Below are 14,150 nucleotides of genomic sequence, written 5' to 3'. Positions count from 1 at the left end.
AAGCCTTTAGTCAGTCCTCAACCTTTAATAAACATCAGAGAGTTCATACAGGAGAGAAACCTTATAAATGTAATGAATGTGGCAAAGCCTTTTGGCATTACTCGGGCTGTATAAACCATCAGAGAATTCATACTGGAGAGAAGCCTTTTAAATGTAATGAATGCGGCAAAGACTTCAGGGAGTCGAGAAAACTTACTCGCCATAAGAAAATTCATGCTCGTGCCCTAGGTGATTTGGCTCAGTGGATAGAATATCGGCCTGCAGACTGAAGGGTCCTGGGTTCAATCCCAGCCAAGGGCACATGCCCAGGTTGCGGCCATGATCCTCAGTTGGGGGTGATCAACTAGTCTCTCTCATCATTGATGTTTCTATCTCTCCCTCTCCTTTCTTCTGACTCAAAAAAAATATAAAAAGTTGCAGGTTTGCCCTAACTGGTTTGGCTCAGTAGATAGAGTGTTGGCCTGCGGACTGAAAGGTCCCTGGTTCGATTCCAGTCAGGGGCATGTACCTTAGTTGTGGGCACATCCCCAGTAGAGGGTGTGCAGGAGGCAGCTGATCAATGTTTCTCTCTCATTGATGTTTCTAACTCTCTATCCCTCTCCCTTCTTCTCTGTAAAAATATCAATAAAATACGTTTATATATTTTTTAAAAAGTTGCAGGTTTGGTTCATAGTGCACAAAGACCCAGATTGGGAGTGTGATTCCTGGTCTGCTCAGGGGATGTTCGGGAGGCAACCAATAAATGTCTTGCACATACAGTGGGGCCTTGACTTACGAGTTTAATTCGTTCCGTGACGGCGCTCATAACTCAAATTACTCGTATGTCAAATCACTGTGACGTTCGCTGCGCCAACTAGCAGTGGGGTATCTGAAGCTGGCTCGTAACCCGAATTTTTTTGAGCTTGCAACTCAAAGCCAAAAATCGTCCGAAAGACGGCTAGTATCTCAAAAAAACTCATTAGTTGGGACACTCGTAAGTCAAGGCCCCACTGTAGATGTTTCTATTTGTTCCTTCCTTTATAATTTCACTCTAAAAATATGTTAAAAAAATTGTTTCAAAGAAAAATTTCCCAGCTCCCTGCAGCCCCAGAGAGTTGCCCTGCCAGCTGGATACACCTGGGTGTATGCGCCTAAGAGAAAGCAGCAGAGAAGGGCTCAGCCACCACAGAATTATGTGAAAAGATTAATTTTGGATGATATAAGCTATTAAACTTAGGGATTTTTTATTCTATGACAAAGACTAGTTGAAAGCCCTAGGTGGTTTGGCTCAATGGATAGAGCGTCTGCCTGCAGACTGAGGGGTCCAAGGTTTGATTCCGGCCAGGAGCACATGCCTGGGTTGCGGGCTCGATCCCCAGTGGGGGATGTGCAGGAAGCAGTCAATCAATGATTCTCATCATTGATGTTTCTCCCCCTCTCTTTTCCTTTCTAAAATTAATAAAATATATATATATATATTTTAAAAAGACTAGTTGAAAGAGAAGAGACGAAGTTTGAGGTGCTCAATAATAAAAACCTAATGTGTGTGACATGGCCTTGGGACTGGCTAGTGAATAGAGGCTGGAAGGAGATTTAGTGGACAGGTACATGCGAGGGAACTAGAATTGAAGGAACTAGGATTGAAGTCTGGAAGCGTGGGAAATCATGTTTTGGTTTAGGGAAAAGTTGATCTAAATTAAAGGTCCCAGTTCCTACACAGTTGCTTCAACCTCACTACCAACATTTGCCTTCCTATACCACATGAAGCAGAACCACCTGGCCAACCCATAGACTCATAAGAAATATTGAGCCGTAACCGGTTTGGCTCAGTGGATAGAGCGTCGGCCTGCAGACTGAAAGGTCCCAGGTTCGATTCCGGTCAAGGGCATGTACCTCGGTTGTGGGCACATCCCCTGTGGGGAATGTGCAGTAGGCAGCTGATCGATGTTTCTCTCTCATTGATGTTTCTAACTCTCTATCCCTCTCCCTTCCTCTCTGTAAAAAATCAACAAAATATATTTTTAAAAAAAGAAATATTGAATTATTGCATTAAGGGAATCAGTTTTGGGGTGGTTTATATAACATAATGAACTTGAGATGCTGAGTGTTTAGGACTGAATTGTGTCTCCTCAAAATGGATACTTTGAAGCCCTAACCCCCAATATGTCTATTTGGAGATAGGGTATTTAAGGAGGTCATTAAGGTTATATGAGGTCACAAGAGTGGGGTACTAATCTGTTAGAAGTGGGGTTCTTATAAAAGAAGGAGATAGAATAACCAGCCTATATGTGCTTGAAGTTTCATTTGGACAATATTATCAAGAAAGGATAGCTCGCCCTAACCGGTTTGGCTCCATGGATAGAGCGCCGGCTTGCGGACTGAAGGGTCCCAGGTTCGATTCGGGTCAAGGGCATGTACCTTGGTTGCAGGCACATCCCCAGTAGGGGGTTTGCAGGAAGCAGCTGATCAATGTTTCTCTCCCATTGATGTTTCTAACTCTCTATTCTTCTCCCTTTCTGAAAAAAATCAATAAAATATATTTCAAAAGAAAGGATAGCTCAATGTCTTTCTGAGCTAAGTCAGCAATATTTTGATGTGTTTAATTTTGGAATAGGTGTCACATTAAAATGCTTCATGAAATAATAGAAGGTGTGTAGTGAAAAAACAGTATTTAAGGTTAAGTGTTGGGCACAACATTTGTCTTACTAATGCAGTTTATCACAATGTTCTTTAAAAGGTTTATTTTTAAGCAGTGCTATTACCCTAAATGCTCACATGTCTTAGTCATCCAAATCTCATATCCCAGGTCATGTCCCTCTGAAAGACTGGAACGCAATGCTGTTGAGTCTTGGTCACCCTGGGGAATGAGTAAGGAAGCAAGAAAGGCTGCTGGTGTCAGTATGAAATTACCTGTCTACCCAGGGAGAATTTTGTTTCTTCATCCTCACACAGATGATTGCAATTTTTGTTTAATGAAAGTGCTTACATGAATTCTAATTACAGTCATGTTACTGGGTTCAAGCCCCTCTCCACCTCCTGCCCCTCGCTGAGGTCCAGTTCCTGCAGAGTTGCTTCAGCCTCACTACCAACATCTCCCTGCATGACCTGGGAGAGGGTGGGGGCAAATTAGCTCCTGACATTACCCTTTGCAATTGTCAGTTTCCAACACACATGGAAATCTTTCTGAGTGTTTTCATAATAAATATTTGTAGCTGAATGTGTGAGTCCCTGACTTCAATACCTTCACCACTGAGAATGGAGAGGGATGTGGACAAACAGACATCACTGCTGGAGAGGGTTTCATTCCATTATCAGTTTTATGGAGGAAATCCACAGGAATGTCGGGGAGTTGGAGATCACTTTTACCACATCATTGCTGGAGGTTGCATTTGCCCCTGTGGATTGTATCCTCTGCCACAGAAAAGGCTCCTGTTGGATGCAGGCGAGGCTTCATCAGGGTTTATGTGAGGGCATTCCCCTCGTTCCATTGGTGTATGGGTCTGTGTTAATCCAGGATCACACCCACTTGGTTGCTTGTTCTTTGTAAAATGTTTTCCAGTGTAAAAAAGTGAATCTTCCAGCTTTCCTACATTTGAAGTGTTTGGCTGTCCCACATCTCTTTTGCTTGGTTCCATATGAATTCTAGTGTTGTTTATTAAATTACAGCCAAAATTGCCTTGGAATTTCCGTAGGTAATCTACTGTGTAGACAGTTGGACATATTAAGAAATGTCTCCATTTATTTGTATCTGTTTAGCATTGTGTCATTTTCATTGTAAAAGTTTTTACTGTATGTGTAGAATGGATTGTCTATGTGTTATGTGTGGTGTGTTTTCTGGCTTTGGGTGGCAATAGTTGATATTTTATTGGTCTAAAGAGATGAAATACTTATATAGGTTAAACATAATTGAGTTGGACTTACTGTAAATTAGAGGTTTCTGAACAGGCCATATCTTTAAAGTAAGTAGAGGTTTATAAAACTCAAACGAATACCTATATTCATAAAAATACTGGAAAATACTCAAACAGAAATGGTGATGGGACTGAGTAAACTGATAATAGTGATTCTATATATATATGTAAAAGGCTAAGTGACAGACCAGCTGGTCGGGCACACTGACAGCTTAAAAATAAAGGTAGACTTTTGCGCATGTGATACATATAAAGCTCTCGCTGGCGCCTATCGCACGGGTGTTTTAATTATATAACACTATAGTATATAAACTATTTTGACATAATTTTTTAAAATATATTTTATTGATTTTTAATTTTTTTTATTTTTTTATTTTTTTACAGAAAGGAAGGGAGAGGTATAGAGAGAAACATCAATGAGAGAGAGACATCGATCAGCTGCCTCCTGCACACCTCCTACTGGCATATGCCTACAACCAAGGTACATGCCCTTGACCAAAATCGAACCTGGGACCTTTCAGTCCTCAGGCCGATGCTCTACTCAATGAGCCATACCAGTTAGGGCTTGACATGTAGCTTTTGCAGTAATGTAATTACCACACAAATCTTTCTTCTAGTTAATTTCCTTTCAATATGCAAGAATCCCTGCACTGGGCCACTAGTATTCTAATAGCTCTGTTTTAAATATTGTTGATTTTGAAATTGTCTTGTTTCCCAAATACAAGGAAAACTAACAGGAGACATTCTACATTAATATCAGTGTCCCATTAACTAGGTTATAGGGACTACTAAAGGCAACATATTCCGTTAAAAATGCATTCCGCCGAGAAGTGGCGGAGGCCTGTCTGGGATGGGCCCCGCAGGGCAGCGGGGGCGAGGGTGGGATCCTAGCCACAGCCTCAGCCAGTGCTGGTGCCAGAGACTGGGACGCTGTCGTTGCCGGAGCAGGGTGCGCGGCCGAGGCACTGAACTAGACAGAAGGAGAATATGGAAATGAATAAAGTACAGACTCAACTAGCAAAAACCTCAGAAAGAGTCCTTAAGAATGAAAATGCGCCCTAACCGGTTTGGCTCAGTGGATAGAGCATCGGCCTGCGGACTCAAGGGTCCCAGGTTCGATTCCAGGCAAGGGCATGCACTTTGGTTACAGGCACATCCCCAGTAGGGAGTGTGCAGGAGGCAGATGATCGGTGTTTCATTCTCATCCATGTTTCTAACTCTATCCCTCTCCCTTCCTCTCTGTAGAAAAATCAATAAAGTATATTTAAAAAAAATGGATTCCCCCCAAATGCATTTCCAGAACACAAAGACTTCAAAGACCAAAATTAACAACCAGAAAATTTTTATCCCTTGAAAAATACATAAATTAAAATTTCCTTCTCACTGTGTTGGGTGGGACCTTATCAGGGGCCTAACCATGAATGGATATCTGGGTCTGTATCTGACACCCCCATCCACCTGCTTCCCTAACTCAAGCTGCCTCTCCCTTCAGATGGGGAGACAGGGAGGGGCTGAGAGAGCAGGCTGCCCTTCCCCTCCCCCCTCCTCACTGAGGGTTTAAGGATCCAGGCAAATCGCAGGCAGAAAGTTCTGGTTTCAAACCCAATCTGCACGCCTTTTGAGTTCCCTGTAACTTCACTGTAACAATGTGCTCCCGGCTTGTGAAGATCCTGGGAAAGACCACTCCCCGGGACACCTGCAGCTGAAGGTCAGACCAGCCAGTAGCTCTAAGCACAGCCTTTGGGATCTGGGAAACTTCTGTGTGAATTCCAGGTTCCTTTCCCCCTTTTTATGCTTTTGCCACAGCTGCCATTTACTCGCTAGCACCCTAATAAAGGAACAGCGCCCTCTATCTGGGGTTCCCTGTGCCATCAGAGGGCACCTGGCCCTTTCCTCCCTTTATTTTTTTTTTTTTTTAATTAAATCTTTATTGTTCAGATTATTACATTTGTTCCTCTTTTTTCCCCCCATAACTCCCCTCCTCCCAGCTCCCGCCCCACCCTCCGCCCTCACTCCCCACCCACTGTCCTCTTCCATAGGTGCACGATTTTTGTCCAGTCTCTTCCCGCATCTCCCACACCCCTTTCCCCCCCAAGAATAGTCAGTCCATTCCCTTTCTATGTCCCTGATTCTATTATGATCACCAGATTATTTATTCACTTGATTCTTAGATTCACTTGTTGATAGATGCATATTTGTTGTTCATAATTTGTATCTTTACCTTTTTTTTTTCTTCTTCCTCTTCTTAAAGGATACCTTTCAGCATTTCATATAATACTGGTTTGGTGGTGATGAACTCCTTTAGCTTTTCCTTATCTGTGAAGCTCTTTATCTGACCTTCCGTTCTGAATGATAGCTTTGCTGGATAAAGTAATCTTGGTTGTAGGTTCTTGGTATTCATCACTTTGAATATTTCTTGCCATTCCCTTCTGGCCTGCAAAGTTTCTGTTGAGAAATCAGCTGACAGTCGTATGGGTATTCCCTTGTAGGTAACTGGGTTTCTTTCTCTTGCTGCTTTTAAGATTCTCTCTTTGTCTTTTGCTCTTGGCATTTTAATTATGATGTGTCTTGGTGTGGTCCTCTTTGGATTCCTTTTGTTTGGGGTTCTCTGCGCTTCCTGGACCTGTAGGTCTATTTCTTTCACCAGGTGGGGGAAGTTTTCTGTCATTATTTCTTTAAATAGGTTTTCAATATCTTGCTCTCTCTCATCCTCTGGCACCCCTATAATTCTGATGTTGGTGCACTTGAAGCTGTCCCAGAGGCTCCTTACACTATCTTCATATTTTCGGATTCTTTTTTCATTTTGCTTTTCCAGTTGGGTGTTTTTTGCTTCTTCGCATTTCGAATCTTTGACTTGATTCTTGCGCTCCTCTGGTCTGCTGTTGGGAGTCTGTATAATGTTCTTTATTTCAGTCAGTGTATGCTTAATTTCTAGTTGGTTCTTTATCACAACATCGAGGGTCTCATTAGATTTCTTGAGGATCTCACTACATTTATCGGCGGTCTCACCAGTCTTTTCGAGGGCCTTACTAAGTTTATCGGCAGCTTCTAGACAGTTCTTAAGAGACCTTAAAAGTGTGGTTCTGAACTCAATATCCTCCATTGACAGTTTTGTCCTGTTTCTTTGTCTCCGCATTTTTTATGCTTTCTTGGTGCACCCCCTAGTGGTCTTTGTCCGCAGTCTTGTTGCCTTTAAGCCTTGATTGATGTCGGCAATACCGGGGTGATTTGACCTCCAGGCTAACTGGCTATGAGAGTCTGCTGTGTCTGTAGTGGGAGGGCTTCTGTGCTGGATCTCTAGGGCGGTGCTAATCTAGCGTTTGCCTGAGGCTATCCGGCAAATGGCGCTGCGCAGGGCTTGGGCGGGGCGGGTCCCCGGGGATCTACAGGGCGGGCGGAACAAGCAGTTATGGCGACTCTCAGTTCCTTCCCCAGGGGCTCTGCCTCTCAGAGCCCCAGCAATGGCTGCAAACCTCGGAGAGAAAGCTGCCTTCGAGTTCCGACCGAAGCCAGACAGTCCCGCTTCTCCCGTTTGAGTCTCAGTCCCCAGAGACTCGCCCGGATCTGGAGCTCAGAGTCTGAAACTCCCTCCCGATTGAAAACAACAACCGCGCCCTCCGCCGCCAGCCCGCTCCGCGTGCACTCCACACCTGAGTATTTCACTTCAGCACTGCGCCTCCTCTGAGTCTGGGTATGATATTCTCTTTCCTCCTAGTTGTAGAATTTCCACTCAGCCAGCCTTCCCGTGGTTCTGGGTGATGTCCGTTCTGTCCTTTAGTTATATCTCTGAAGTGGTTGTTTGAGGCAGCGATCTCCGGCGTTAACCTATGCCGCCATCTTGGTTTCTGCTTTCCTCCCTTTAAAGAGGTAAAATAAACGCCCTCCCTCTGCTCCTGTCTCTTCTCTCCCTTGTGAATCCTTTCGCAGCCGCGTCCCCAGCCAAAACCCTGACAATGACGTGGGAAACTCCCCCAGGAAGGGCTGTCCCTGTGGGAGGAGGTGCGGGGACCCGGGGCTGCCCCCTCGCTCCTGCCCCGCCCTCCCTCCCTCTGTCCCTGCACAGGCCTGGCCGCCGGGCTCGGCCCCGCCCCCATCGCGGAGCCGCTCAGCTCAGGCTCTGGCCCCGCCCACCCGCAGGGAGGCGCATGCGCAGTTCCTTGCAGACGCCACAGGTGGCGGTTCCCCCTGAGGAGGGTGTTTGTCTTTAAAGCTGACGCTCCCGTCCCCCTCCCCGCAGGGAAGGCTGAGGGCGCTGCCGGCGCTGAAGTCCTTGTTGGGGTCCCCGCCCCAGAGCCTCTCAGCGGTGAGTCCGCGTCCCGGGAGGCTGCGCGGTGCGGGCGCCACGTTCCTTTGGGAGGAAACGGAGGCCCCGGCCCGGGGTCTCTCCGCCTGTGGCTGTGGCCACCGCCTGCCGCGCGGTTTTCCCGCTGAAAACCGTTCCCGGGGCCGCCGGTGCTCCCCGCGGGGCTAAAAGGAGGTGCAGGGACCGGGGCTGCCCCCTCGCTCCTGCCCCGCCCTCCCCCCGCTGGGCGCTTCCGCCCAAAGAGCCCGGATGGCTCCCGGCCTGGGGGTCTGTACCCCCCTCCTAGGCCCACCCCCATTTAATAAGGGGTCTGCCTGCCCGGGGAGCACAGTGTCCATGGGGGGGCTCAGGGGGAAGGACGCGGTGTCCCCTGAAGAGGCGACCTGCCCGCAGGGAGGGGCTTTGTGGGCGCGGTGACTGCGGGGGGCGGGCACCCAGGCTGGGGGGTCAGGAGAGGGAGTGAGAGACAGACACGTGGGCGGGAGGAAGGGCAGCGAGGGGTCCACAGAGAGGGGCCCATAGAGGGTGTTGGGGGGGCTGGACGGCGACGGTAGGGGTGAGGGGTTCACTCGGGAAAGTAGCCTGAGGAGGAAGGAAGTGGAGAAATAGGCTTTAGCAGGAAGATCTATTCTCCTTAATTTCCTGGGACAAGAGGAAAGGAAATCTGCCTGGGAAACTGCATGTGTGTAACTTCCTGCTTCACCCCCTCCCACTACCCAGAGGTCTCAGGGGTGCTGGGTCTGGTGTCTGGTACCCAGCGCTACTGAAAACAGCTCTGGGACAGCCTGGGAGACCCCAGGAGGGAACTAGTTAAAGATGTCATGTCATGGCCCCCATTGCAGGCTTCTTCAGGGGAGATAAGGGCTCTGGTGTTGGGTTTGAGGCTACAAGGGAACAGCACATACTCTCATTGCCGTCGGAGTTTGTGGAAGTTTTGGAAGTACAGAAACATGAAGACAATAAAAACCCTCACAGTGTGGTCTCCATGTAGGAGCTCAGTGATCCTCACTCTCTCCTGTGACCAAGGACAGGAGGGGTGGCCTTTTCCTCATTGCCAGGTCCTTCTGACTGTGAATGTGAGGGGAGCTGATTAACAGGCTGTGACTCCTCAACATAGTGTCACCTGAGGAAACATCCCAGACTCCGATCAGGACCAGGACCACATGGCTGCTTCTCAGGTAAAAGATGTGTCCTGGATCAGAGGCTGTTTGCTTTTCTTTGAACATCTGTGTATATATTTCTCTTTCCCTTCCCACACCTGTGTCCCCTCTGCTGCCTTTCTTATAGTCTGTCCTGTTACCCACAGCGGGCTGACTCGGTGCTGCTTCTCCCTCTGCTCCGTCATCCCTAAACCCCCCATTCTGTCCCTGCACTCCCTCCCCCAATTCTTTTTTTTTTTTTTTTTAAATACATTTCATTGATTTTTCACAGAGAGGAAGGGAGAGGGACAGAGAGCCAGAAACATCGATGAGAGAGAAACACCGATCAGCTGCCTCCCGCACACCTCCCACTGGGGACGTGCCCGCAACCAAGGCACACGCCCCTGACCGGAACCGAACCTGGGACCCCTCAGTCCGCAGGCCGACGCTCCATCCACTGAGCCAAACCAGTCACGGCCTTGCCCCAATTCTTCACCTTGAACCAGTTTCTCTACCTGAAGTGCCTCCTCTTTCTTGCCCCCACTTCTGTTCACCAGGACCCCTCTCCCTCTCAGTCCCCTTCATCTCTATGGGGCTCTTTCCTCTCCTCCATATTTCTCTACTTTTGATGTTCTTGCCTTTCCAGGTTTTTTTCCTTTCCTTATTTCTTTCCTTTTTTCTTATGATAGTCAGTGTCAGCATTTTCTATATTTCTATATTTCTCTCTTTTTTAATGTATGTTTTTATTGATTTCAGAATGTAAGGGGTAGGGATAGAGAGCAGAGAGAATCATTAATCAGCTGCCTACTGCATTCCCCCCACTGGGTATCTAGTCTGAAACCTAATGTGTGCCCTGACCAGGAATGGAACCCTACCCTCCTGGTTTAGAGGTCAACACTTACTCTCTGAGCCTCACTGCCAGGGCTATATTTCTCTCCTTTTTTCCAGAGCCTTTTCTGCCTTCATTTTATGCAGCCTCCACAAGATCAGGAAGCATTCCCGCTTTTAATTAATGACTTGCAACGCCTCAGAACATCGTTTTTGTGACAGATCCACCTGGAAAGGCAGCCATGTCTAACATCCCTATTGGGATGGGGTCAGAGGCTCTTGTGTCTTGAAGAAGGGAAATGTAGGTTTTAGGTTCAAGTGGCTACAGCATCAGCTCTTGGTCAGGGGTAAGAAAATGCACATTTTACTGCTCAGAATTGCTCAACAAGTTCTGAAAGAAGAATAAATAATAAATAGAAGAGACTTGCTCATTAGTACAAAGACTTGGTAGTTAAATGTACTGTTAGCTTACAGAACATGAGAGGTGCCTGTGTATTGACACTGCAAAATTTATTTGTGATCATTTCCACATATTTATTGCTGTATTTTTCTCAGTAATGTCACAGCGGTGGTGACCTGACCTTCCGTGTGCCTCAGTCACCTGATGCCCATTGTCTCAGTCCACCTGATGTTCACATGGCAGAGGTGCTCCCCTCGCTGTAGAGTTAATAGTCTCCCTTTCTCAGGAACAAGGATGTAGTAGCGATTTAATGAAAGTTGTGCGAAGACCATCATTTCATATCGGGAAATGTCCCTCTTCTTAGTTTGTGTTTGCTTTTGAAAACGAAGGACTTACTTTTATTTCCTACAGATCATTGGCTTTTGCATGGGACCTTTAAACAACCAGGACTTGATTCTTTAAATTTTCATTATGTTCTATACTCACATGACGGACATACCCTACATGGTCACTTTTTGTATTTTCTAGAAAGTTTCTAAGAATCATATTATTAATGTATGTCCAGTTACATTAAATTTCTACAACATAGCTCTCCACTAATGATACATAAAAATTTTGAAACAAATGTACTAGTAAGAATAATTAGTTCCCCCAGGCTGTATGTGGATCAGTGGCGGAGGATTTGAATTCTGGTCCGGGGCTAGTAGCTCCTGTGTACCTGTGGTAGGCAGCCAATCCATGTGTCTCTCTGTCTCTTTCACATTGACCTCTCTCTCCCTCTCCCTCTCCCTCTCCTTCTTTCCCTCTCCCTCTTCCTCTCTCCCTTTTGTGCCTCTACTTCCTTGCCTTACACTGTCTAAAAGTCAGTGGAAAAAATCTCCCTAGGCGAGGATTTACAACCTCACAAAGGAAACAATAAGTCTAACTTGTTTTGTATCCTTATGTTTCTCTCCTTATTGTGTTTATACAACACACAGGGATCTTACACAAATAGATTCTTGAGATTTATAGAATCACTAAACCATCTTGATTTCATAGTTGTAAAATGTGTGTCTCTGTGCCTAAACTCTTAACATTATTTCAGCTATTTTTGCTCCCCCTCCCCCAAGTATATTTTTATGGATTTCAGAGTGAAGCATCCATCTTATATAAAAACTGCTGTTTGAAATTTTAACCCTGATAATATGGCTTCTGTAAATGCTTGCTTGCTTAAATAATAAGGAAAATAAGACAACTCCCATTCCAGAGAGGCCATAAACTATGCTCCAGAGTTGTCAGTGCTGACACCAGGCCAGGCCTTGAGATATGGTCTCATGGCCCCTTCCCAGCTCACAGGCCTTCTTTCTCAGAAGGCCCGGAAATCTCATTCCAAATTTGGGAGACAAAGGACTGGAAAAAGTATAAATAAAGAGAGTTTCCTCCATTTGGAGGCCCAGAATTTGAAAGACACATTTTTCCCTGGGCCTGCACAGAATTTAATAATAAAATGTAACTCCCTTTCTCTAAGCGTGGCTTGGTTTTTCTCTGATCTTCTGTAACAAGAGAGGAAGGGAAAGGTAGAGAGAGAGAGAAACATCAATGATGAGAGAGAATCATGGACTGGCTGCCTCGTGCACACCCCACACTGTGGATTCAGCCCACAATTTGGTCATGTGTCCAAACCAGATATGAAACCTGTCACATCTTTGTCCATGGGTCAGTCCTCAACCACTGGGCCACACCAGCTGGACCAGGTAGAATAATCTTGTTCTAAGATTAGTCAGTAAATTTCCAACTAGGATTGTGGTTCTTTTGTGTCCTATTCCATGAGAACTGAATTCCATTAACAAAGCTTTTCAGTTCAAAGTTCTATATGAATTGTTTCTTGTGTTTTCTTTTTCTGTGTATTCAGAAGTATGAGATACGGTGCAGAAACATTGACATCACAAGTCAAAAATGAGCTTGTTACACATGTGGAAACGCAGACCCCATCTAAGAACATGGATCAGAATCTGTGTCTTTACAGAAGTTCATTTTGTTGTGGTCTTCTTCATACTTGAGAAGAAGTCCATATACTTCCAACCCAGCATGATATTTCCATCTGAGAAATATACACCACTGACCCTGAATGATGCATATACAGCACTCAGAAATCCATATGCCTGTATCCATGCCTTAATTTTATTTATTTATTTATTTTTTTAGTATATTGTTATTGATTTCAGAAAGGAAAGGAGAGAGAGAGAACGATAGAAACATCATTGATGACAGAGAATCATTGGTGAGCCGCCTCCTGGACACCCCCTACTGGGCATGGAGCCCGAAACCCAGTCATGTCTCCTTGACTGGAATTGAACCTGCAACTCTTAAGTCTGCAGGCCAACACTCTTATCTACTGAGCCAAACTGAGTAATTTTAAAGTTTTTTTCCCTGTAAAGAAAATCTGTACCGTGGATGTGTGGACATATGTCATCCTCATTTGTCAGTGTTAAAAAACAAATCAGAGAATGTTACTGGGGCAAAGTGATCTTATTGGATGATTCAGGATACTTGCATAGTTCCAAACCTCTTCTAACACTGTTTTCATGTTGGGTGATATCGTGAACTCTTCTGGTGACCTCTTGGTAACTGTCTTTTCTTTCAGGGACCGTTGACCTTCAGGGATGTGGCCATAGATTTCTCTCAGGAGGAGTGGGAATGCCTGGACCCAGCTCAGCGGAAATTGTACCTGGATGTGATGTTGGAGAACTACAGCAACCTGGCCTCCCTGGGTGAGGATGACTCCTTCCGGAATTCCCACTCCATCCGCAGGGTTTTGTTTCCTTTATTTTAACATCTCTAAGGGGCTTCTGCTTTCTGTGTTAGATTCTTGCTCTGAAGGAACACATTGGTCCCTAGATGGTTGGGCTCAGTGGATAGGCTCAGTGGCCTGGGGGTTGAAAGGTCCCAGGTTGGATGCTGGTGAACGGCCAATGCCTGGGTTGCTTTCTCGCTCCCCATTAAGGGGTGTGCAGGAGGCAACATATCAGTGATTCTTTCTCTTCACTGATGTTTCTATTTCTCTCTCCTTCTCCCTCTCTGAAAGCAATAAAAACAAATTTTTTAAAGAGGAACAAATTGGGGGTTCTTTTGTAGAAAAGAAAGGCTTTGTGATGTATGTGAATTTGGAACTCAGCATTTGCACACTTTATGTGTTGTCTTGACGAGTTAAAGTACTATCAGAAACTAATATTTTAGAAAATCATTTTCTAGAATATTCTAAGATTCTACCATGTCTTCTGGCCAGAGAACAACCTGGGTTGGAAATGGGAAAGCCTCTATCAAAATTCACACTCCATTTTCTTTTCTTTTTTATTTTTTTTAAGATCTTGTTGATTTCAGGGAAGAAGGGAGAGCTGGAGAGAGAGAAACTTCAGCTGAGCATTAGTTGATTTTTTTGTACATGCCCTGACCAGAAATGAAACTTACAACTTTGGTATAGCGGTACGATCCTCTAAGCAACTGGGCTACCTGTGCAGACAGATAGGATTCTTTCACTGAGTTCTATGTATCTAGGATTCTCTCATGTCTTTTCATGGCTTGATGTATTATTTCTTTCTTTCTTTCTTTTT

At 45.4% G+C, this 14,150-nt stretch overlaps 1 protein-coding gene across 5 annotated transcripts in view; it reads left to right on the top strand.

The window, feature by feature from the left end:
* Nucleotides 1–14,150, top strand: part of LOC118649209 (zinc finger protein 724-like) — a 52,281-nt gene that overhangs the window by 24,721 nt on the left and 13,410 nt on the right. The window contains exon 6 of one of the 5 annotated variants that reach the window (XM_036296087.1): nucleotides 13,184–13,310. The exons of 2 other annotated variants lie outside the window; for them this stretch is intronic. In XM_036296087.1, coding sequence (XP_036151980.1) covers nucleotides 13,184–13,310 — 127 coding nt within the window. Of the gene's footprint in view, nucleotides 1–2,785; nucleotides 3,193–9,251; nucleotides 9,295–13,183; nucleotides 13,311–14,150 lie in introns of those variants that run through there. 2 more of the 5 variants (XM_036296091.1, XM_036296089.1) reach the window with 2 other exon arrangements.

Source organism: Myotis myotis, unplaced genomic scaffold, assembly GCF_014108235.1.
Source record: "Myotis myotis isolate mMyoMyo1 unplaced genomic scaffold, mMyoMyo1.p scaffold_m19_p_28, whole genome shotgun sequence".
Lineage (NCBI taxonomy): Eukaryota > Metazoa > Chordata > Mammalia > Chiroptera > Vespertilionidae > Myotis > Myotis myotis.
This window is presented reverse-complemented; position numbering and strand designations above follow the sequence as displayed.